We start from the raw sequence: 25,765 nt of genomic DNA on the forward strand, positions 1-25,765 counted from the left end.
GGCGTGATTCCGGGTAAGAAGGCGAATTCCCTCGGCAGCATAACACTTCCCGTGGCTTTTGGCGATGTTCATAACTTCCGCCAAGAGAAGATCACGTTTGAAGTTGTGCCCTTCAAGAGCTCCTATCACGTCATCTTCGGCAGGCCCACCTACCACAAGTTCCACGCAAGAGCGTGCTACATCTACAACAAGCTCAAGATTCCGGGTCCTAAAGGTATGATTACCATATCCGGAGACTACAAAAAGGCTCATGAGTGCGAGTTAGGCGAAGCCGCCTTCGCATAGTCTGTGATATCTGGAGAAGAGCTGAAAGGCTACAGAGCCGCGGTGGATCCGACTGAGATGCAGACCACCAAGAAGCAGATCTCCGAGCAGAAAACCTCCTTCAAGGCCGCGATAGAAACCAAGAAGCACGACCTCATCCCAGGCGACTCTTCCAAGCAGGTTTCGGTCGGAGCCAACATGGACCCCAAATAGGAAGACGCGCTCGTCGAGTTCCTCCGCGCTAACATGGATATCTTCGCATGGCAACCTTCTGACATGTCCGGAGTACCTAGGGAACTCGCCGAGCACTACCTCAACATAAATCCGGGGGCCAAACCGGTGAAGCAAGCTATGCGACGCTTTGGAGACAAGAAGCGCCGCGCCATAGGAATGGAACTAGCAAAATTACTAGAAGCAGGTTTTGTAATAGAAGTTATCCACACCGATTGGGTCGCGAATCCCGTCCTTGTACCCAAAAAAGACACTGAAATACTAAGAATGTGCATCGATTACTCTGGCTTGAACAAGCATTGCCCGAAGGATCCGTTCCCCTTGCCGCGCATTGACCAAGTCATTGATTCGACGGCGGGGGCGGAACTTCTGTGTTTTCTTGATGCGTATTCCGGGTATCATCAGATCCGGATGAAGGAATCCGACCAAAAGGCGACTTCATTCATTACCCCGTTTGGCACTTACTGCTATGTTACCATGCCTTTCGGTTTGAAAAATGCAGGTGCCACCTACCAGCGAACGATGCAGCGGTGCCTGAAGGACCAAATTGGCCGGAACGTGCACGCTTACGTCGACGACATCGCGGTCATGACCCGGAAAGGATCCGACTTGATCAGCGACCTCACAGAAACCTTCGACAACCTCCGCAGGTACAAGATGATGTTGAATCCGCTGAAGTGCGTTTTTGGCGTGCCAGCCGGAAAACTCCTTGGCTTCATAGTCTCTCATAGAGGCATTGAGGTTAATCCGGAAAAAATCAAGGCAATCCTGTGCATCAAACGGCCAACTTGTCTCAAAGATGTGCAACGACTAACCGGTTGTGTCGCAGCAATCAGTAGGTTTGTTAGCCGTCTTGGCGAGAAGGCGCTACCTCTGTACAAGCTGCTGAAGAAAATAGACAAATTCGTCTGGGACGACGCAGCTGACGCAGCTCTTCGAGGGTTGAAGGAAATACTCACCTCCCCACCTATCTTGGCAGCTCCAGCAGAGTCAGAGCCAATGCTCCTTTATCTGGCAGCTACCAACAAAGTCATCAGCCTCGTCATCGTGGTGGAGCGAAAGGAAGAAGGTCATGAATATGACGTCCAAAGACCTGTCTACTACATTAGCGAGGTGCTGACGGAGTCAAAACAAAGATACCCTCACTTTCAGAAGCTAGCCTATGGAGTATTCCTGGGCAGCCGGAAGCTGAGGCATTACTTCCAAGAGCATCCAAGAATGCCGTGAGCAAGGCTCCGCTGTCAACAATTCTCAACAACGCTGACGCAACAGGACGTACGGCTAAATGGGGCATTGAACTATCCGCCTTCGACATCGCCTACAAGCCCAGGACTGCAGTTAAATCCCAAGTCTTGGCAGATTTCGTCGCAGATTGGACAGAAGCTCCGGACGCAAGTCTAGAGCCGGAACCAGAAACATGGGTCATGCACTTCGATGGGTCCAAGCAGCATCAAGGCTCAGGAGCCGGAGTCACCCTGAAGTCCCCTACCGGAGAAGAACTGCAGTACGTTCTGCAGATCCACTTCGAAGCTACAAATAACATGGCAGAATACGAGGCTCTACTACACGGTTTACACATCGCTAAGGAAATTGGGATCAAGCACATCATATGTTGTGGAGATTCCGACCTGGTGGCACAACAAGTAGCCGGAACCTGGAACGCCAGAAACTCCGTCATGGCGGCCTACAGAGACGAAGTTGATGAGATCGCCAAGTGCTTCCTCGGATACGAAGTCAAGTACGTCAGGAGAGACGATAACACAGCGGCAGACATGCTATCCAAGCTCGGATCCGGCAGGAAGCAAATTCCGCCCGGCATTTTCCTGGAGCATCTCCGGATACCCTCAGTTAAGGGCGCTAACCCGGAAAATCCAGAGGTGGCAGTATCTCCGGCTAGGGAGGTGATGGCTATCATTCCGGCCTGGACACAGCCTTTCCTGGACTACCTCATCGATCAGAAGTTGCCAGAGGACGAGGTCCTCGCGCGACAGATCGTCAGACGAGCAAGAACCTACACAATTGTTGATGGACAGCTCTACAAACGAAGTGCAGCAGGGGTGTTTCTCAAATGCGTCTCCAATCAAGATGGCATTGAAATCCTCAGAGAGATCCACGCAGGGGATTGCGGGCATCACGCCGCTCCCAGATCCCTCGTTGCCAAAGCTTTCCGGCTAGGATTCTACTGGCTCACAGCTAAAGAAGATGCTGACAAGCTGGTAAAAACCTGCCGAGGTTGTCAGTACTACGCTACTCAACCAAACGCTCCAGCCCAAGAGCTGAAGACCATACCTATCACCTGGCCATTTGCGGTCTGGGGCTCGCTATGGTTGGTAAGTTTAGAAGATCATCTCCTGGCGGTTTTGAATACCTTCTGGTCGCGGGGGTCAAATTCAGCAAGTGGATCGAGGCAAAGCCAGTGAGAAAAGCCGATGGTGCTACGGCACTAAAATTCGTCTGCAGCCTCGTGATGAGATTCGGCATCCCACACAGCATAATCACAGATAATGGCACAAACTTCGCCCAAGGAGAGTTGAAGGATTATTGTGACACAATGGGGATTCGACTGGACCTTGCATCTGTGGCTCATCCACAATCTAATGATCAGGTTGAAAGGGCTAACGGTCTAATATTATCAGGAATTAAGCCGCGCCTTGAAGAACCACTGCGGCGAGCAGCTGGAGCTTGGGCTGACGAGTTGGAAGCTGTTTTGTGGAGTTTACGAACTACCCCTAACAGATCAACAGGGTTTACCCCTTTTTTCCTGGTATACGGATCCGAAGCCGTGCTTCCCTCCGACATCATCCACGATTCACCGCGAGTTTCCGCCTACAATGAAGAAACAGCTGATGAGGCCAGAGCCTATCTGTGGACCTGATCGAGGAAGCTCGGAACTTAGCTGACCAGCGCTCCGCCATCTACCAGCAGAAGCTCCGACGTTATCACAGTCGTCGAGTTCGGAATCGCTCCTTCATGGCAGGAGACCTGGTCCTCCGCCTTCGACAGGTGAAAGACCATAAGCTGCAAACTCCATGGGAAGGACCCTTCGTCGTTAGCAAAGTGCTCCATAACGGGTCGTACTACCTTGTTGATTTCCGCGAGCTGAGGGATAGACCTGCTAATTGGCACCGGAAACGCAAGCGTGAGGATCCGGATGACATCTACGACGAGACAGATCGCCCTTGGAACATTGCACAGCTACGTCCTTTCTACACTTAGCATATTTTTTCCGAGTTACAAAACTCTGTAATAGTTATACATGATCAATGAAATAAAGCTTATGGTTCACTCTTTGAGTCTTTTACCTCCTTTACTTGTTTATTTTAGATCGTGTATGTTTTTTCCGACTAAAACCGCAGAGCTGGATGTTTCCGCCTAGGCGTGTATGAAAGTTGTGATTTTTCAAAATCGTCCTTTAGGACGTAAGTTTAAGTTTTCTGGTGGAAAAATCTTTCGTTGCGAACTCGTGGATTCCTGGTAGCGATTTCCGGCACCTAGGCTGGGGGCTTGTTTCCGCGGTTATGGACGGACGCCATTGGGCTTCGTCGCCGCAGGCGAGCGTTTCCGGTCTAAAGGTTTTCCAGCTCGTGGAAGGTCAAATGAGTAAGCCGGAAAATTAACAAACCAGCACTTGCTTTTAACAAACGAAACATGCAAATAATTCAAACGGATAGCAGGATAAGTTTTCCGCCCGCGCATAGTTGTTTCGTCTCTAGATACTTAAGAATTTAAAGTTATATTACAAACCCTCGCTGGGGCCAAAATGATGCATTGTTTCTCCCGCAGGAATAAAAGTTTTCACTCCCCCTTGGCCGGAGAAGTCTTGCCCTCTGGATCTTTTTTCTCGGCATCTTCGGCCGGAGATGACACGTCTTCATCACTTTCTTCTTCTTCTGCAGCTGCAGCGCTGGTCTTGGGTTCCTCTTGGGGAGCGTCTTTAGAGCTGGTCCAGGTAAATTGGGTTCCGGACTCCGCAGGTCGCGCCTTCGCGTCGAGCTCCTTTTGAAGTTCAGCTTCCAAGGGCTCGTCTGCAGGAAGAACGACCTTGTCGTAGAATTCCTCATGCCGGATCCTGCGCGCGATACGGGTGTCGTAGCCGCTCACTGCATCCAGGAGCGCGCTAACATCCGCATCCGGAGGAACGCCCGTGGTTACCTGATCAAGATCAAGATCCGGATTATGTGCTAAGCACATAGTCAAGGCCATTGCAGCTGCGCCTCGGGCCGATGATGCTTGTAGATCCGTCACCAGCTCCGGAAGAACGTCCATCTTTCCAACAAGTTTGCGGACGTTGCAAGTGCGACTCCTCTTGATGGACAAGTTGTAGCATATCTTGCGGGAGGCGGAAATGAGATCTTTGCAATCATCGCCTGCAAGTTGAAGAAGGTCATCCCGCGGGAACAAATTCCGGCGCTGCTCCGGATACCCCAGCGGCTCTGCACAAGATAATCAGGATATAAGCATGCAATTTGAGCACAAAGTAAAAGGTCGGAGCAAACATCTGGACAAGGTTTCAGTATAAGCACCCAAGATGTTCTCGTTGAGCAAGTCCCAGTGATGCTCCGCGGTCTCCATATATTTTCGGAGACCATTGAGCTCTTTCTGTTGCCTCTTGATGGTTTCGCTGTCAGCATTTTTCTTCAGCAACAGCTCACCCTTTTCCCTGATGTGTTCGGAGTTCTTCTCCGCCAGCTGCTTCTCGGCCTGTTCCCTCTTTAGTTCCGCCTCCTTTAATTTCGTTTCCAAATCTTGGTACGAGGAGCGCAGGTTCTCAAGTTCAGACGAGGCTATAGCAAGGGAAGAGGATGCGCCTATAATAACATAAGTCAAAAGCGAGTTCAAAGTCGGAATATGAACTAATGACCAAAGAGACGGAAACCAACCTTGGGCGTCCGCCAGTTGTTTGGTCAGCTCCGCATTCTCATCCTTCAGGGACCGGATATTTTCCGCCTGGCTCAGAGTAACGCGGCTGGCAGGCAATGTTCTTGTGCAGCTCGTAGTGCAAAGGCTCGCTGTTCCTGTAAAATTTAAACAGAGCAGGAGTAAAAATTCCGCCTGTAACAGTGGTTTCTTTCAAAGCATCATTGCCGGAACCTTTCCGCCATAATGCTTGGGGGCTACTGGTCCAATTTAAAAAAAAAACTTTCCCGGAAGTAATCTTTCTCTAAGCATCTAAGCGCTAACTATTATTTGAGTTTCCGCCTACATGCTTGGGGGCTACTGGGGAGTACCTTTTGCTTACAGATGAGCTTGTCGAAGAACTGGCCGACATCCTTCTTAAAATCCTGGATCTCCGATGTCGCAGCATCAGGTTTCCCCCAGGCATTGTTCAGCATGGTGTTGAGCAGGCCTTGTTCAAGCTCCCACTTCTCCGCCTCAGTTAACTTGTTGAAAAACTTGGTAGCATACGCTTTGGGGGTGGAAGTGGTGTCGGCCGGATCTCCAAAATTCTTCGGAAAAACGACGATGTCGCCAGCGCCGTCTCCAGCCTTCACGGAAGAAGTGACTTCAACTTCTCCTTGGCCTTGTACTTCCGTGTCTTCTTGGGCAGGGCCTTTGGCCTTAGGATCGTCTCCGCCCACCTTCTCGCTGCTAACCGGAATTATTTCCGGTGGAGTGTTTGCGGCAGGAGGGGGAGATGGATCAGCCTGAGGGGGCGACGGTTGAGGAGTTGGGTGGGAGGCACTTGGTGGAACTGGGGTAGAGGGACCAATAGCTGGAGATTTCTTCATATATTTCGTGATGGGCTCCTGGCTGGTGGTCCGCGTGGCAGTGACATTCGGATTCCTGCAAACAAGTGGAAGGGTTCAGACAAGAGATAATTTCGCCAAGTTAAAGTTGCATCATGTTCGGAAACTTACGGGGCGCCGGGGATGGTGGGCCGCGTGCGCTGGCCAGCTGTTGAGAGCATCCTTAGGCGCGCACGCTCCGCTTTCCTTGAGTCTAGCGGAGGTGGTTTTGTCGTCTTGGGCTTCTTGGCGGAGGCCTCGCCGCTAGCTCCGGCATCAGTGCCGGAAGCCTTGGCGCGGGGACGCTTTGCAGGTCGAGGGGCCGCCTTGTGGGGTGCTTGCTCCTCTTCCTCCTCGTCGTCTTCCGGAGCCTCCTCCGCCGCGTCGCCACTAATGGGAACACGAAGAATGGTGCGGAAGTTTTCCTCCGCCAAAGTGTTGAGCTGGAAGAAATAAACAAAAATTAGAGATAACATCAAAAAACTTGCGAAGTTTGAATCAACGAAAAGAACAAAGTTTACCGGAGGACATTGGTCATTCGTGTATATATCCTTCATCAGTTCCGGGACCTGTTGGCCCCTCGGAATCTTCACCAGCGTCTTGAATCTCCTCTTCAGAGAGTCGGCCGGAAGATCGTGGCGGGTAACCCGGAGAAGATCATCCGCCCCGGTATAAGCGCACATCAGGCGCGCGTTGTAGCGTAGAGGCTGGATTCTCCGGGAGAACCAGCTAAGTGTGAGCTGGGCTCCGGTCAGCCCGTCGTGGACTAACCAGGAGATTCTCCGCGCAGCCTTTTCCAAGATCGGGGTCTGGGCGAGCGAAGGGACGAAGCTCCAGCTTGCGAGCTCTTCCGGAGGTTCGTTGATAAACTGGGGCAGGCCTTTGTGGACGTCCGGAACCGAGGCGTTTTTCTCATAGAACCATCCGGCGTTCCAGTACCGGACGGATTCGTGCGAGTCGTGGGGAGGATACATGCGACTAGGGCGGAGCATAAATGTCATGCTTCCGCAGTTCACCATTGCTTTGTCCTTGGTTTCTTTCTTCACTCGGAAAAAGAACTGCCATAACTTGACGTCTGGCCGGATCCCAAGGTGTCCTTCGCAGAGAGTCACGAAGTTGGACAGGAGAAGGTAAGAGTTTGGGCAGATGTTGTGGGGCTGGAGCCCATATGTGTTGAGGACGGAGAGGAAGAACTCCGAACGGGGAAGTGAAAGTCCGCGTTCCACCCAAGCTTTGGTCATGACAATTTCTCCGGCTTCAGGCTTGGGGACGTCGGAGTCGCGCGTGAAACTCCAATGTGTGGAGATCATGCCCTCGTTCTGGAGCTCTCTAAGCTCCACATCGGTAGTTGCGCAAGGCCACCACTGACCCCGCTCTCCTTCGCGGATCCGGGCTTTGGACGCCCTCTTGTTTTCCGCTTCCTGCACCTTTGCTGCCATCCGAGCTTGTCCCTCGAGTTCTTCTTGGAGCTCTTGAAGGGAAGGGATCCGGCTTGGAGCGGTGCTGGAAGATGCGGAAAAAGGTTGAGCTAGTCTGATGTCGGAAACGTATGGTGGCAGGAACGATATGGGATCCAGGCATATGGGTTCTATTTGATTGGGATCAGGGCTACTCGGAGAGCTACCAGTACAATGCGACGTTTCGAGTGGCATGCTTCCGGCTGCGCCCATACAAAGTATTTGAGTACCCGGATCACTAAGCCTATCTTCTACACTAGGTTATCTTCTACAAGACCGGCGCACTTACCGCTAATGGCGCGGTGGCTCGACGGAGCTCCGGCGAAGATGAGGTCGCCGAACTTGAAGGAAATCGTCCTGCGTGACCACGAATCGGCGGCGGAGCGAAATTCTCGTTCAACCGCGGGAATCTTGGCGCGAGGGGGGCCTTGGTTTGGCGGCGCGCGGAGTTCACCGTGGCAGAAGCTCGCCGGAGTCGAGATCTGGCGGGCGGCGCGGCGCGAGGAGGAAGACGAGGTGGTGAGAAGGGGTGAAAGAATGATTTTTTACCGAGCCGCGGGGTATTTATAGACCGCACGCGGAGATTCGGGATCCAGATCCGATGGTGGAAACGGAACGGACACACCGTTGGATGGATGACACGTGTTTTAGGTCAAGCGCGGTAAAATGACGTGAAGGTAACTTAACCACGCACTCCCGGAAATTTCGGCTAAAGATTTGCATCTGCGAAAATTTAGCGCGGGAAATGAGGAAGTTGTGCGCGGGAAGAGTGAACTTTCCGTTATTGGCATGATCTGAAGATGGAGGATTTCCGGAGAAATGAACCCGGAATCAAGTAAGAAGTTTTGAAGCTCTTCGAGATTCTCTTCGTTTCCGAGCTGTATAAAGTCGGAGGAATGATGAATCTCGGAGAACTTCGGGGGCTACTGTTGTGGGTATACTTTATGGGTATATCCACGGCATGGCCTAGATCCGGCAAGCCCGGGTGGCTCATAGTTGGTGGTGAGGCATGTGGCCCATCGGGCGGCCCAGTTGCTGTAGATCATGAAGGATGAAGTCCAGCCCAGGAACGAGGAGCCGGATCCTAACCGACCTACGAAGGAGGCCGGATCCGTGAAGGCCCATGAAGTATCCGGATCCCGCGTGACCTAGAAGGAAGGCGGATCCTTGACGTACACGGCAAGGCTTTGTACCGTAGTTAGGCAACTTGTATTCCGGCTAGGACTCTCCGTGTAAACCCTAGATCCGTGCGCCTTTATAAGCCGGATCCTGGGAGCCCTAGAGGCAGGTTCACAACCACAACTCATTGTAACAACGCGAAAGCGCCCAGATAATTCCAGACAAGCAGCAGTAGGCCCTGTCATCGTGCAGGTGTTCCGAAGCTGGGTAACTCGCGTACCACCGTCCCGTGTGCACTCCGCCCTATGGCCCCTACTTCTTCTCCCCCTCGTGAGGATCCCTCCTCCGGGGTACCGTCGATTAGGCAACGACATCGACCTTGAGCTTGAAGTAGGGGTCGAACTCTCGAACGCCGTGGAGGATATTCATGAACAGGCCCTTGCTCATCCTGTACCGGCGCCGAAAATTGTCGGCATGTGTTGCGTCGTCGGCGAAGTAGTCGTTGTGCAGCATGGCATGCCCCTCCATCCTCTGCCGGGGCTTCGACTTCCTTCTTCCCGGCCTTGATCCTCCGCGGCGCGGCCTCTTCCTCTTCTCCGCCTCATCGTCAAGCATGTCCTGGAGGGACGCGATGATCAGCAAATGCTCCCGCAGGTCATCGTCGAACGCTTGCTCGTCCTCCAGCAGCAGGGCAACCATCTCATCGTCGCTGTCCATGGCTAAAGCAAAATCAATAGTTAAAATTGCGCCGAGGCAGACGACGCAACAAACAGCGACCAATCGCGCCTACCTGGCCAGTCGTCGAGCACCTTCTGTGCGCGGAGGTGGGGCGGATTTGACGGCGCGTTCTGGGAGGCGCTGGCGACGCGGCGGCGGCGGCACGACCGGCGGGAGCCCCAGCCGCGACAACGGTGCTGACTCGCAGCACAGATCAGACGCCCAAACGGCCGGGAAATCCAGCGGCGGCGGTGGGGTGGGAGGCGCGGGAAGGAAGGAGCGACGAGAAAAGAGGCGCGAACCAACGGTTTATGCAAATAGTCGCCGACATGTGGGAGCCCGCCTCGCTTTTCGTTGTGTCCGGCGTCCCCGGAGCGTCCCCTGTGGGACGGGGACGGGCTCGGGGCGCCGGACACCGTATAGGGGCGCGCCGGACAAAAAAGGGCTTTGGGGGACGCGGCTGGAACGCTTTTTTTGTCCGGCGCGCCCCAAATCCCTTTGGGGGACGCTTTGGGGGACGCGACTGGAGATGCTCTTAATTGGTTTGGTTGGGGTGGTTCTGAGACCCTTCTTCGGTGCAAATGTTTGCTTAACCATCAAATTTTTGTTCGCGTGACTCTCACAAGTAGCCCTTAAGACCTACACGGTTCACTCCACTGAACTCATGGTCGCTACTGTTTTAATTTGATGCAACTATCATCCGCGACTCCAACACGGCGTTATATGTTACCCTGGTCACATTTTTTTGAACTTATTGATCTGTCCATCTCTATTCTCTACCGTCGCCTCACACGCACACCACACTCGTGCTATCATCGTGCCCTCTGTCGCCCCTTCCCTCTCTAAGTTTGGGCACTTTGACAACTGCCGATTGCGGCACAGAGGAAACTCACAAAACTAGAATCCTCAAGAAAATCACAAGTTCAATAAATTGAACAATGCTCCATGACTCTAGTGAATTAGCGTTTCGAAGCTATATCCATGTTTTCGCCATAGTGGTATAGAAAACTTCACTAAATGGTCCTTTTTATGTTACTACCTTTATCATAGAAGGATGTTGCAAATTTATCTAAATTAGATGTATCTAGATACTTTTCAGTGTGTGCATACATTTAAGTTTAGATAAATCTTCATTATCATTTTATGGATGAAGGAAGTAGATTTTATGGGTGTAAATAGTCTCCAAGTCTCCATGCGCAAGTGAGTACAGTTCGAAGGATTTCAGAACACTTGTATTGAAAAGGCAGGGATTAAATGTGCATGTTATATCATACATGACATGAAAATACAAAAGACTCTTATTTGGTTACATCACGGGAATAATAGAATCATTCACAATTCCTACAAAATTTTGTAGCCTTTGACTTGACCACACACTACTAACTGGGGAACTTTTGCAAAGAATACCTTTATCCTTTTCGCTTTTCCTGTTTCTCTTGACCAGGACGGCCGGGTTCGCACTTCACAAAAGCCGAGTAACTATAGAACGATTTATCGTCCATCCTCAAGCTTTGACTGAAACTGTGTTGGCCGTTGGCTTTAAGCCTTTAACCGACTTCTTTGCTTTGGCTTCGATAGACAGATGGGATACAATCAGGAGTGGCAGCGCCTCGTGGACATTCCCGTTTCACTGCCACATGAGTCCTACCAGGCACCTTTTCTTTTTTCTTGAGAATGGGTAGAACCAAAACTTCACCTTCAAATGCTGAAGTCACTTTTTTGAGATTTGAAAGAATCTGAAATTAGATACAAACATTCATACAAGCATTCTGAAGGTTCGGTATAAATTCTGGAGGAAAATGAGTTGTATTTTCAGATATACAAAATAAAATTCAGACAAAAATCTGAGTTTTCTATCTCTATGTACAAGCACAATTTTTTCTGCAATTTCTACCGAAACTTCGCATGAGTATTGAGGGCGTGTGTATTTATTCATTAAATAAATTTTAAGATATTTTGGAACATAAAAGTATAAATTTTAAATATTTCAAAATTCAGTGCTCGTGTGCACTAAATCTGCTCTAAAAGAGAAAGAAAGAAAAAGACCGCAGAGAGATCGATGGAGAGCACGACGAGTCTGGTGCTGGTGCATGTCGTAACTGTACAAAAAAAGAGGAGAAGAAACACACCCGCACTCGGGTCGGTGGCTGATGATCATGGTTGTCGCTATCGCGATAGAGATCCTAGTATCTTACGATACTAAGATCCTACCATGCTGAAACGATGCGTATCACACAGTGCATTCTAATCGGGTGGTATCATTGTGCCTTGAATTGGTATTATCCCGATACTTCTTTCATAGGTGATACCACACGCCAGTTAAAACTAATCAAAGAATTAGTTAAGTTGCTGACATCAGCAAGCCTTATAGGCAGGTAATTGGTTCATTGGTTTCTTGTTGTGGACTAAACATACTATTTTTCGCCTCTGCATCCCTCATGTGGTATTGGGCTGCATGTTACAAGTCTACAACATGATATACCACTATCTTACAAGAATAATATGACATGGAACCATGTTTTTTCAGAAACATATGGAAGATAACTATTTAATTTAACATAAAAAATTGCGGATAGAGATTTGGTGCACATGGGCATCAGTGATCTCGTTTAAAAAAATAAAAAATCATATTTTTTAGTTTTAAAAAAAAATCTGGAAAAAAATCCACATATAGATAATGATGTATCCCACAAACGTGCAAAAAATCAATTTGTCATACTTAATATTTTGGGCTACGCAAAAATGACAAAATTGTAGATCTGAGTAGTCATTTTCAAATCTCAAAAACATATCAGATTTTGTCATTTTTCTCTAGCTCAAAATAAAAATAATTTCGGATTGGGATTTTGCATGATTGTGGGATGTATCAATGAAATTTTTCAGAATTATTTCATGATTTTTATAACTTGTAAAAATATTTTTAATTTTTTTTAACATAGCGAGAGCACTGGAGCTCGGGAGCTAAAAGCACTTTTCAAAAAATTGCTTATATTTTTAAAAATAAAAATCTTGTGATACTACGATACGATTCTACGATACAATAATGTTGACGAAAAACGATACTCCCGTTGGTTCTTTTGCTCAGGTCACTTCACGCTGGCGATCCAAAATCTGATGGATAGCTTGCATTTGCACTTGGCAGCATACGCCTATGTACTTTTGCTCAGGTCACTTCACGCGTCCCGTACGTACACCCATAAATCCATCGGCGAGTTCGCTAGTTTGGCCTTTTGGTGGCCCCCGTGTCGCATCATGCGTATGCATAATGTGCGTCTTCTGTTACTGTACACATTTTATTACTTGATGAATTGTATAAATTATTATTTTTTATTTTTTGTAATACTATTTATGTATGCGCCAAACTATTTATGCAAGTGTTTTAAATTTACTAGATTATTTCAAAATATGGTTATTTTTTGTAAAAAAAATTAAAATAAACCTAGTTGGATCAGTCGAGCCCCCTATTCGGTGTTTGAGGGATGCGACTGGACGCTCTTAGGCCTTTCACAATGCATCGTTTTTTAGCACGTTATCATAGGTAACTATAAATGTTAAGAGACAACTACCACAATGCATCATTTCTTAGTGTTGTATCTAAATTTAACCATTTTAGGCTCATGCATGTATGCGATTGGCTTAGAAATGTATTTTGCATGTGGCTGGGTGCAAGTGTTATATCTCTTTCATCATTAATTATAGTGCCACCTCATCATTTTACCTATGATACCGCACTAAGAAAAAGGCATTGGAGAAGACCTTATCATCTGCATCGTCTTGTTTTAGTCTTGTTTTATTACGCTTTATCATTTATACATGTGCTTTTACTTCCGCTTCTACATATGCAGAGTTGCAGCTGAACTGAACAGAGCGAGCTCATCCATTACTACAGCGAAAGCTCCCGTAGCCACAGGTCCATTGTAGGTGCAGGCTACACCGCTACAGCTGCTGCCACTGCACCGGTCGCATTGCGTGTGACGGCGTAAATACATCACCGCCCATTAATACCATCAGGCTACTCTACCACTTAATACGATCGAGCTTGCTCACATGCTCCTTGCTTGCATTGCAGCGCTGCTCTCTCTCGCCGGAAACAAACGGTGGACGGCCACCGAGAGCAGCAGCCCGTCGCCTTCTGTCGCTTGCAGGAACAGCTGATCGACACAGTGCAGATCAGACTTCATGCGTGCGTTCGCATGTTTTGTGTTTACATGCTATAATCTCTTACTGAAAATTCAAGCCTACACCAATGATCTATCCACATACGACCATTTTATATGGGGCCATCATTTCGATGAAGATCAATCAGATGGATACACAAAAACAAAGCTATACATCTTCACACGAAATGCCACGTCTCCAATCACCAACGCTAACCATTGCAGCTGTACCCTATCCATGCACTTTTGATCGAAAAAAAGAGATGGGAGCCACTACATAGCACCGAATACCCATGGGTTCTAATAATTAATTGATTAATTAGGTCACGATGCAGGCACGTACGTCTACACACTCTTTACATCACATCATGAGCAAATCATGAGCCTCAAAACCAACTGATGGCGATGTGTCACTTGCCACATTTCTAGGCCACAATCATCATATTACCCATCCCTCCATGTAAATGGTTCAGGAGAGAATTTCTGTATGCTTTCATCACACCAGCGTGGGCCGGACCAGCCACACAATAACACAATAAAATCACAAGCTTCTAAAATGCATATCCCAAGTTTTTTTTTAGCAATGAAAGAAAAAATGACTGACGTAACCCCACCAAAGCTTCTTGTACACACCACAAAAAAAAAATCACCACATACAGTAGAAACCAAACCGAGAGCAGCAAAACTGGAGTGCCTGGATCTACGCAACACCGATACAGGAACCATCTCCGGTTCACAAAATATGGCATCTGCTTCTTCCTTCCTGTGCGAGAAGATACCTGCCGCCTTCTCAACCGTAAACCAACCACTGGGAGGAATACGGACCAATGATGCGATCAAAGGTGGAATCACGGGGACGTCGACTGCACGTATGTCCTTCAGGCAGCTTCCGTCTCTTTGAATATTCGGGGAAGGATTTCGTGGATGGTAATATCCAAGGCCTCAGGGCTCCTGCATGCAAAAGTGTTAAAAGGAGATACAAGGTACACCATGAAAGCTTGTGATTGCCATAAACAGCTGCGAAGAGTGATGGTTATCCAACAGGTTCTGAAAGCAACCACTAAGGCATGAGTGAAGGTTGTAAAGTACTACTAGGCGGTGCAACAGATGCATCTAATGAGGTCGTAAAAGTTGTTAAGCGTCACAGGATGGTGCCAACAACTGGTATACACAACAAACATGCTGTAGAGTTCACAGCATCACAGGATACATGGCAGCTTAAAGGGAAGGATACTAGTTTCCCTTTTTGGTATTTATACTACATGCCAGCAGAACTCTAAAAGAATATGCACGGATGCATTAAGTTCACATGGTGGCTTGTTTCATTGTCTAAATCTTGCCAACGAAATTAATAATACATTGCTGCACAAAACAATGACTCGTTGCTTATTTTTGGGATTAGTTGATTAGTGTGTTGACTTAACAATGTTATGAATAGCCACAACTGGATATCCTAAACTTAAAGAGGAATCTTCAAGGATCAGCATAACTTCAGAAAAAGTACTAATCCCTCCGTCCCTAAAAGGATGGCTTACATTTGTCTAACTTCGGATGTATATATATACTAAATTGTGTCTAAAATCTAAATACATCCGAATTTAGAAAAATCAGAGACATCCTTTTCGGGACAGAGGGAGTATTAATAAGGTTGTAAAGTACTTGGCAGTGCAACAGATGAACTAAGGTGCAAAAGGTGTCGAGCATCACAAGACACAGCACACCAACTGTAGAGCTCAGCATAATGGGATACATGGCGGCTTAAAGGGAAGGCTAGTAATTTCCCTTTTTGGTATTTATAGATACCAGCGGAACTCTAAAAGAATATCCACGTGAGTGCATTACAGTGGGTTGTTCCATCTTTTGGACTTTTAGCCGTGTGAACAAAATTAATATTGGAGTGGCGCACACAACAATGACTAGTTGATTATTTGATCGGTGAGTGTTGACTTACTAATAATGTTATGAATGGCCAGAACTGGCTATCCTAACTTAAGAGGAATCTTGAAGGATCAGCGAAACTTTAGCACAAGTACAATTAACAAAAGCCTAAAGTGGGTGATAACAGCAAGCCACAACAGACATCTATTTGGATTTTTAGCTTGAGAATTTCGAATTGCCAAGTCATAGGTAAATGTGCATGCAAAGGTCTTATGCGGAAAGGGGAATTACCTGCACAATGTTCGCCCCTTTTCTGTTGTGCTAGGAACAAACCATATCTTCCGCAAAATCGGTGATTCAAATTGTACAAAGAATCCATCGCTCTGATCAAGCTTCCATTTTCTCGATCCCGTCCCTTTCCAGACCTGTACATGATGGGCCATGTTTGATTTGTCAAGAGAAGAACTATATCACTACAAAGGGTGCAATAACAAACTCTGGATAACACAGATCATAAAAACACATAAAAGAAGTGAATCGAACCTGTGGGTAGGAGATGATTCCCTTAGGTGCTACCATACAAGCAGCCTTTGAGTGAGATTCAACGGTATACTGCCGCAAATACGGAATGCAACTGCCATGGGTGTCGGGTGACTCAAAGGCCTATAAAAGAAGGGAAAGCATATGAGTGTTGATAAGTCCGAACTTCGATATGGAAGTTGTAACAAAAAAAATCAACAAATAGAAATAAAAATAAAGCTGATCCTTAGTACTCCCTCTGTCCCATCAAAGTTGTCTCAACTTTGTCAAAATTTAGATGTATCTAGACACTATCTAGTAGGTAGATACATCCAAATTTTGACAAAGTTGAGACAATTGGTGGGACGGAGGGAGTACTATATAACCTCAAGATTTCTGCACGGTACAAGTTTATATGAAGCAGGAGAACGGAGCATCCTTAAGCACAAGCAGCATAATACCTTTTCAATGTTAACCACTGGAGCATATTTTTCAGTATCAGTCTTCTGATCATCAAGAAGAAAATTGACCCTTGGATCCACTTTTCCAGTGTCATGCCAAACCTTCACCGCTGATTCCATCACATTGATAACAAATGAGGAGATATTTTGTGCCAATTCTGCATCTCCATACTTCGCAGCCTGAAATGAAAAAAAATATATGACGAGACATACATGATGAAACACTCTGTCTACAACCGAAAAAAAAGCCCTTTTATTTTGTCTACAGTCAAACTCAAAGTACAACATACTTATGATGTAGTCTACTCGATACATGTGTATAAACATTTGCAATTTTTAAAAATTTATAACCTGATTAAACAAGTGCCTATGAACTGGAACTGGCAAGGTACAAAAGTGTAAACATATAAATTTGAAATAAAAAAGAAAAGATCCTTCATGGAATGCCTACTGGTACAACTTATTAGCTCATGTTTCCACACTTTCATATAAGTACCAGTGGCATTCTGGGTGAAATGTGATGCAACGTACATTGGAAACCCAAAATTCATTATACCACATAAGGCTGTAATCATAAAACTCACCAGCTCGGTTTTCAGTGACCCCAAGTTCTTCCCAAGGTCAATATTGGAACGCATGTTCTCCACATCACCGGCTCGTTTCTGTTCCCTTGCTAACTGAGTAAGCCTCTTGATTTTTCTGGAGACTTCTGTATTTTGTGGATTGTGCTGCGAAGCTATTTGAAAAGCAGATACTGCCTGCACCAGAACGTAATATGACGACATCAGAGATCAGCATAATATTGGTTCTACGCACATGCAATAAAAAAATGGTTCATCTCAATATAAATAACATAGGATTCGAGCTGATCTATGGATACTCAGCCGGATGAAGGAGAAGTCGAGTCATAACTTAAACAATTCAAACAGAAAATACAAGGTTGTTGTACGGTTCAAACATAAAATAAATTTGTGACAGAGATTATTTCTTCCATCAGTTATCACATACGCAACAATGAACATCAACTGAGTAGTCATCTAATCTCATCTTAGGATATTTACAGCTGAAACTATGAATTTATGACTTGGATTGTTCTCAACTTGTTCGGGCATAGTAGACAACTAGACATGGACACTTGGTAAAAGGTTTACATTTTACAGAATAGAAAAAAGAGAGGAAGGGCAGGGTAGAATCTCTCTCCCCATTAATCAAAGGTAACAAGGTATAAATTTGCTTTTTTTACTCTAACCTCCTCGTACTGCTCCATGGCCTCCAGAACACATCCTTTCCTGAAATAACCCTATATTACGAAAGAAGATAGGCTGTGAAATTTGATAGCAGACTAAATGACAGCAGAGAGTAACTTGACATCTATATACCTTCTCCCACTGTGGCTTCAGTTTTATTGTCGTTTCGGCATCAGCAAGTGCTTTATTCAGCTTAACCAGGTGCAGAAATGCAGCAGCTCGATTGCTGGCAGGGATTTTAGTAAAAGGGGTAATCAGAATTTCTCAACAGCATATACATACAACATAAGTACATAACATAAATTATAGGATAGTTACTCCTAAGTTGCCATTGCAGAAAGTTTTCAGCTTCAAGACACAATACGATCCTACTTCATTTTAGCTTTTACTAGCAAACAAGCCTCCCCGTTTGATTATTATATCCTATAACGTGTCTATAATAAATTCCAAGTTACCTGCTCAAGCAGCATTTACGAAATGTTTTTTTGGGCACATCACATGATTGGTGTTTTCCATAAATCCTATTCATTCTCACTCACTGCAATTTTGTTCCCCACCCCCCATGTTTGGAGTTTAACATTCAGTCTCTCACCCGAAGGCTGAGGTGCTGAGTGCTAACGGCGTAAATCAGTTAGCTGGGATGTTTAATTGTCCTCTGTGTTCATTCTCATCATGTGTCTCATATTATAGCAATACTAGGTCAGAGTACGGGTTTGTGACATGATCAACAACATTTTTTCTTTGGAGCAGACAGTACTAGGAAACGAGTTTCCTACATTTAAAAATATTAGTTGCATCTAGAACTGTATCTTCTTGAGCCAATGATAGTAAATGGATTTTCTTTGTCTTTGCATGGATAAAGGGCAGTTTGGAATTTGTTCGCCTTTTCGTGAGTGAGCTAAACTCGTCATGTGCTAAAGTTCAGCAAATAGCCAAATATTGTGCATCAATGTGCTATCCCATCACCACATATATATTCAGGAACCACGCAAGACTAATTTTTTCAACGAAATCTGAAACAAACAACAGCATCCAAGGCTTAGCTACTTATGTAGTGTCAACATCAATGTAGCCATTTAATTCTGGAAGCTCCACAACTTGTACTACAACCCTCAACTGCTCAGCATACCAAACGTTCCGACAAATCATCACCGAAAACTTGGAATGCTCACCGCACCGCTTGCCTAAATTCCAAACTTTGAGCGTAATCAAGAAATCGCTAACAAGTACTGTACTACGCACTATGCTAGAGTCGCCAATTCGATCTTTTCACAGGAGACGCCAGGGACACCATTTCGCAGCACCCACCTGACCAAGCTAAGCGCGCGCGCACCTTCTCATCCCAAATCCCCCCTAAGAGACCGGTCAGAGCACCAAACGAGCGGGGAGGAGGCCATGGGATACCTGTAGAGGGCGGCGTTGTCGGGGTCGAGCTTGATGGCCTGCGTGTAGAGCGCGGCGGCCTTGAGGTAGCTCCCCGACTTGAACTGCTCGTTTCCCTGGTCCTTCAGCGCCGCCGCTCTTCCTCCGCCGTCCGCCATCGCCGCCGCCGCCGCCGCCGCCGAGGGTCACAGGGGTTAGGGTTTTGGGTCGCGAGCTTCTCGACTTCGCTGTCTGCTTTTTTTTTTCTTTCTATTTTTGGTTCTCTATTTTCTCTCGGGCAAGAATGGCTAGCACGTGCCTTCTTGAGGATACACGTGTCACCGTGATCTACGTGTAAGTAATTTTCCTTAGTCATAAAACTACAGTTTCTAAGATGTATTCAACGGACAAAAATCTATATCTATACCTAATAATAAAGCAGCTAACGTTTCCTTGGTTCGGTCCGTCTAAATACGTTTTGGTCCAACTTAAAGTGCGCTTTCGTCCGTCTACATGCATAGAGTTCGATCCAAATCAAAACAGCTACCTAGGAACCCACGTTATGTGGAAGGACTACGGATCGATCCAAATCAAAACATCCTAGCTAGCCCTGGTGCCATGGAACTAGAGTTCGATCTGAATAAAAACAGCCTAGCTTGGTAGGGTTGGTAGTATCTATGTACCTAAATTAGGACGGCCGCCATAGAACGATCGATTAAATCTTCAACCGTGTCAGCGATCGAAAATCAGGCGGCGGCGTCGTCTAGGTCGAGCTTGCCGACAACCGACGACAAGAGGTTGCGGGTGCCTGCATGACGAAGGGAAAGCGGAAGATATCTTCTTCAACTTTTGCCCGAACCAGGTAGGCTGCACAGCGCTTCACAGGGCCGATGGATCCTCCCGTGGCCTAGCTTGTTCGAGATTGAGCACGTATGCTAGGTGGACGACCAGAGTAAGCACACGGGCGAGCTGCATCCTGCCTGGGTGCTTGCATGACGAAGGGGAAGCAGAAGATTGATTCAGCTCAACACAGGAGTGGCTACGGGCTCATGCAGGAGATTCAGAGCGTCTGGTTGAGCCCCGTCGCGCGCATCCTCCGCCCTACTTCCTAGGCTTACTCAACAAAAGACGAGCAACATTAATCTAAGATGAGCTGCAGGATTCTGGGATTTGGTTCTCTTCTGGTCATCAACAGCAGACCATGGGAATATTTAGAAAAAAGATGACAAAAATCTCACAGGCCAGCACCGCTAGAGAGAAGATGGAAGAAGAGCTTACAACGGCTGGGAAAGATGCGCAAGATATATCTAATGTGGGAGATGCTTGGTGGCATGGACGATGTGCCGGGACATAATGGAGACAGAGTCGACGCCAGAAAGAAGTAGAATAAGAACACAGCGGTCGCCGCTACAGCGTCATTGCTACTGCGCTCGCTAAAACAAAGTTGCTACCTCACCGGATGTCCGGGTGGATTCAAGCTGCTCTTTTAGCCAATCTAATGGATCTTTCAGATGTTGATTGTTTGGAGCAATAGAGCTCAACCTGACCATATTAGCAGGCATCGTTTTTGGTGCTTACTTTTGTTCGTCTCATTGATTGGAAATTAATTTGTGTTCTCCTGACCAGTGAGAGATGTCATGAGACAAATCCTTGTGTGTATGCAAAATTGTTTTCAGTTCGTGGTTTAATTTGCTTTCAATCTTCAGTAAAGTCTAGCTCATCCACCAGCATGTAAAAAACAAATGTAGATATAATTTAGCATCTAGAGTCTAGAAACACCAGCATATAATAAGCAACTAATTAAGCAAGGTTCAACACAAAGAAAGTTTAACACAACTTAATTAAGCAAGGTTTAACACAAATATAGTTCAACAACCCCTAATTAAGCTAAGAGGTTCAACACAAACGCTGCTGGGTAGCAAACATAAGAGGCGCTAGAGAAGCCGCGGTACAGTGACCCCGATGAGATCGTAGTGTACGTACCAATGTAATTCATATCGTTGAACACACTGATGTCGACCAAGGGATGCTAGACCGGGATTGGCAAGAAAAATATCGGCGTGTCAAGTCGCCCTTACGAATCATCATTGATATGGAGACCGTCGCCGGAGCCACGCGCTCCCATCCAGGCCGCCGTAGCCTGCTTCCACCTTGTCCGCCGATGTAAGCCAGTCACCACACGCTCCCACTGTCGTGCCGCGCGCTCTCATCCCCGCGCCTGGCGCTTCCCCTTTCTCAGATGCTGCCTCCACTCGGCCCTCGCTACCGGTGCGGGAGATGTCTTCCCCGATGGTTGCCTCCTTGCATGTTGGTTGGTCGTCGTGGATCTCCATTGATCTTCAGCATTAGTTTCTCCCGGTGCAATGTATTATGTTTCCTATTCATTTATAAATATATAAAAGGCCTTTCAATTTATTTAATGTGACGTCGTACCAAGAGTTTAAGGTTTAGAAAACTTGCTCAATTTTAGACGCCGTAGCAACGCACGGGTTTTGTCCTAGTCTATATCTATCTATATCTATACCTAATAATAAAGGAGCTAACGTTTCCTTGGTTCGGTCCGTCTAAATACGTTTTGGTCCAACTTAAAGTGCGCTTTCGTCCGTCTACATGCATAGAGTTCGATCCAAATCAAAACAGCTACCTAGGAACCCACGTTATGTGGAAGGACTACGGATCGATCCAAATCAAAACATCCTAGCTAGCCCTGGTGCCATGGAACTAGAGTTTGATCTGAATAAAAACAGCCTAGCTTGGTAGGGTTGGTAGTATCTATGTACCTAAATTAGGACGGCCGCCATAGAACGATCGATTAAATCTTCAACCGTGTCAGCGATCGAAAATCAGGCGGCGGCGTCGTCTAGGTCGAGCTTGCCGACAACCGACGACAAGAGGTTGCGGGTGCCTGCATGACGAAGGGAAAGCGGAAGATATCTTCTTCAACTTTTGCCCGAACCAGGTAGGCTGCACAGCGCTTCACAGGGCCGATGGATCCTCCCGTGGCCTAGCTTGTTCGAGATTGAGCACGTATGCTAGGTGGACGACCAGAGTAAGCACACGGGCGAGCTGCATCCTGCCTGGGTGCTTGCATGACGAAGGGGAAGCAGAAGATTGATTCAGCTCAACACAGGAGTGGCTACGGGCTCATGCAGGAGATTCAGAGCGTCTGGTTGAGCCCCGTCGCGCGCATCCTCCGCCCTACTTCCTAGGCTTACTCAACAAAAGACGAGCAACATTAATCTAAGATGAGCCGCAGGATTCTGGGATTTGGTTCTCTTCTGGTCATCAACAGCAGACCATGGGAATATTTAGAAAAAAATGACAAAAATCTCACAGGCCAGAACCGCTAGAGAGAAGATGGAAGAAGAGCTTACAACGGCTGGGAAAGATGCGCAAGATATATCTAATGTGGGAGATGCTTGGTGGCATGGACGATGTGCCGGGACATAATGGAGACAGAGTCGACGCCAGAAAGAAGTAGAATAAGAACACAGCGGTCGCCGCTACAGCGTCATTGCTACTGCGCTCGCTAAAACAAAGTTGCTACCTCACCGGATGTTCGGGTGGATTCAAGCTGCTCTTTTAGCCAATCTAATGGATCTTTCAGATGTTGATTGTTTGGAGCAATAGAGCTCAACCTGACCATATTAGCAGGCATCGTTTTTGGTGCTTACTTTTGTTCGTCTCATTGATTGGAAATTAATTTGTGTTCTCCTGACCAGTGAGAGATGTCATGAGACAAATCCTTGTGTGTATGCAAAATTGTTTTCAGTTCGTGGTTTAATTTGCTTTCAATCTTCAGTAAAGTCTAGCTCATCCGCCAGCATGTAAAAAACAAATGTAGATATAATTTAGCATCTAGAGTCTAGAAACACCAGCATATAATAAGCAACTAATTAAGCAAGGTTCAACACAAAGAAAGTTTAACACAACTTAATTAAGCAAGGTTTAACACAAATATAGTTCAACAACCCCTAATTAAGCTAAGAGGTTCAACACAAACGCTGCTGAGTAGCAAACATAAGAGGCGCTAGAGAAGCCGCGGTACAGTGACCCCGATGAGATCGTAGTGTACGTACCAATGTAATTCATATCGTTGAACACACTGATGTCGACCAAGGGATGCTAGACCGGGATTGGCAAGAAAAATATCGGCGTGTCAAGTCGCCCTTACGAATCATCATTGATATGGAGACCGTCGCCGGGAGCCACGCGCTCCCATCCAGGCCGCCGTAGCCTGCTTCCACCTTGTCCGCCGATGTAAGCCAGTCACCACACGCTCCCACTGTCGTGCCGCGCGCTCTCATCCCCGCGCCTGGCGCTTCCCCTTTCTCAGATGCTGCCTCCACTCGGCCCTCGCTACCGGTGCGGGAGATGTCTTCCCCGATGGTTGCCTCCTTGCATGTTGGTTGGTCGTCGTGGATCTCCATTGATCTTCAGCATTAGTTTCTCCCGGTGCAATGTATTATGTTTCCTATTCATTTATAAATATATAAAAGGCCTTTCAATTTATTTAATGTGACGTCGTACCAAGAGTTTAAGGTTTAGAAAACTTGCTCAATTTTAGACGCCGTAGCAACGCACGGGTTTTGTCCTAGTCTATACCTAATAATAAAGGGAGAAGCGTTTCCGTAGTTTGGTCCGTACTGTTTCTGCCAAAAAGTTTTGTCAACGCTTTTTTTGGACCGTTTTGCCCTCCCACCAAATCGCATAATACTGCACTGCCATGGTACCGGTTCACTTTTTTTTTCTCCCCAGCTATTTCTTCCCCCGAAGCGAGAATACAAGCCGCAATAGGATCGATCTGGTTGCCATCCGCCGACAAATGGATTTGGCCGGGGTCGTCCTCCGTGTCTTAGCCTCTCAGGCCAGCCTGAGACGTTCACCGCGAGCCACCGTCATGGTACCGGTTCCTTGGATTCTCCTCGTCTCCCCGACCGAGTGACATCCCAAACAGGAAACGGTTTGTTGGAGACCTCCATGGGCGGAGCCTTCTCCATCCTAGCTCCGTGCCTTCATACCTGCTAGAGGCGAAGTTCTTGAGCACCGCACCAGCAGGCAACACCCGAGCGGAGCTAGCCGGCCGACAATTCAGTGGAAGCGGAGGAGTCCAGCTGACGGAAAGTCAGCAGCGGCACCACAACAACTTAGCCGCGCCATTCTAGGCCGAGGTCGGAGAGCCGTCCGACGGATCGAAGGAGGGAGCGACCGGCTGGAAGGGAGGCGACAGCGTGGAGGAGGAAATTCAGAATAATTCTGGATCTAATTTTTTTTTCCGATCTGGATTTTCCTGCAGTCCCGTGGTAGGCTGGTAGCCATGGAGGAGGAAGGCCGTGCTTGCTTCCAAGGAATGGAGCAATTCGTTCACGCCGGAGAGGAGGTTCTAATTTATGCATCTGTAGGGAGCTTTCAGATTACTTGGTTAACCCTCCTTAGTACCATCTTGCAGATTTTGTAGCTTTTTCCGTAGATGGAACCAGAAGCTATGGTATGGTCTTCAGTTTTGTGATGTTAACCCTGTACTTGCAAGAATCGATCACAAAGATGTCCTGATTGTTGAGAAGATGCAAATTCGGCTATTCAAAACTCCCTGGTCTGCAATGCAATAACAGTGTAATCCGTCTAACTGGTATTATCCAAGTGATTTTCCTGGACAACATATACTCTCTATTATACTATTGGTAGGGGATCGTTTGTGATGACACCTTTGTTGAAAAGGTGCGAAGTGAGAATTCATGGACACTGTTATTTTCCAGCTTGGCATTTGTTGTTCAGGAGATACGCGCACGCCAAGAACTTATGCTACCATGATTTTGTATTTTACCAAATTATTCATTTAATGTCCATGTGCATGTTTCTAGCATTTCATGAGCAGGAGCCTCAAATTTTTTTGGGAGGAGTTTGAGCGGTGCATCTGTGCTGGTCACATGGCCAGAGAGCCGCTGCAGCCTACAGGTGCTCCGCCAACAAACAGCAGAGTGCCGTTGGGATCACAACGATGGAGCCAAGTCTTCGCCAATAAATTAACCATGTTGCCATTGGATTTTCTAGATTGTGCACTTAGATGAATCACTCTTGAGGAGTACCGCAAGACGGCAAGGAAACAATTAGGATGACCGGGACAAAGGGAAATCTATCCGGCTGTGAGTTCCCATTACAAGGACTTAGATCCAAACACATATGCTTATTACACATATGCTTATTCTGTAGTGTATGTTCAAAAAAAATCTTGATTAAAAAAATTCTCAATTGGTTATAATCCTTCAAAGATCGGTTCACCTCGGATCGACCACTTTAACTAGAAAAATATGACCATCTTAGTAGAACTGTAGAAGATGACATAGCGGAAATGTTTAGGCAGTGTTTGGTTGCACGTAATTCAACTCGAATTCAATTGGTAATAGAAAACCAAATGAACGATTTCAATGGAATATCATAAAACCTGTTTGGATGCGCATGGTATTCGTTTGCAAAATCAAAAGACCAATGGAATTCTAAAACCTGTTTGGATGCACATTGTGTGGAATTGAATGGTTTTTAACTTTGAACAATATAAACATTTGTAATATGAATGAAATATACACACATATATTAGAATGATATTTATTTTTCACATAATAACATATC

The 25,765-nt window shown here is 46.7% G+C and overlaps 2 protein-coding genes across 2 annotated transcripts; both read right to left on the bottom strand.

Moving 5' to 3' along the window:
- Window positions 1-9,157: 9,157 nt before the first annotated feature.
- LOC139831425 (uncharacterized) lies at window positions 9,158-13,695 on the bottom strand. Its single transcript, XM_071820700.1, has 3 exons — window positions 13,562-13,695; window positions 9,588-10,081; window positions 9,158-9,516 (listed from the first exon to the last, which is right to left on the bottom strand). Exons 1-3 carry the CDS (start codon window positions 13,693-13,695, stop codon window positions 9,158-9,160), a joined length of 987 nt encoding a protein of 328 aa, XP_071676801.1.
- A 384-nt stretch (window positions 13,696-14,079) lies between these two features.
- Window positions 14,080-19,390, bottom strand: LOC127298779 (uncharacterized). The gene is made up of 8 exons (XM_051328630.2): window positions 19,181-19,390; window positions 17,909-18,002; window positions 17,779-17,829; window positions 17,114-17,287; window positions 16,530-16,709; window positions 16,093-16,212; window positions 15,841-15,974; window positions 14,080-14,622 (listed from the first exon to the last, which is right to left on the bottom strand). The coding sequence occupies exons 1-8, from the start codon at window positions 19,315-19,317 to the stop codon at window positions 14,550-14,552; spliced, it is 963 nt and encodes a 320-aa protein (XP_051184590.1). The 5' UTR covers window positions 19,318-19,390; the 3' UTR covers window positions 14,080-14,549.
- Between the last annotated feature and the right edge of the window lie 6,375 nt (window positions 19,391-25,765).

Source organism: Lolium perenne, chromosome 5 (genome assembly GCF_019359855.2).
Source record: "Lolium perenne isolate Kyuss_39 chromosome 5, Kyuss_2.0, whole genome shotgun sequence".
Taxonomy (NCBI): Eukaryota; Viridiplantae; Streptophyta; class Magnoliopsida; order Poales; family Poaceae; genus Lolium; species Lolium perenne.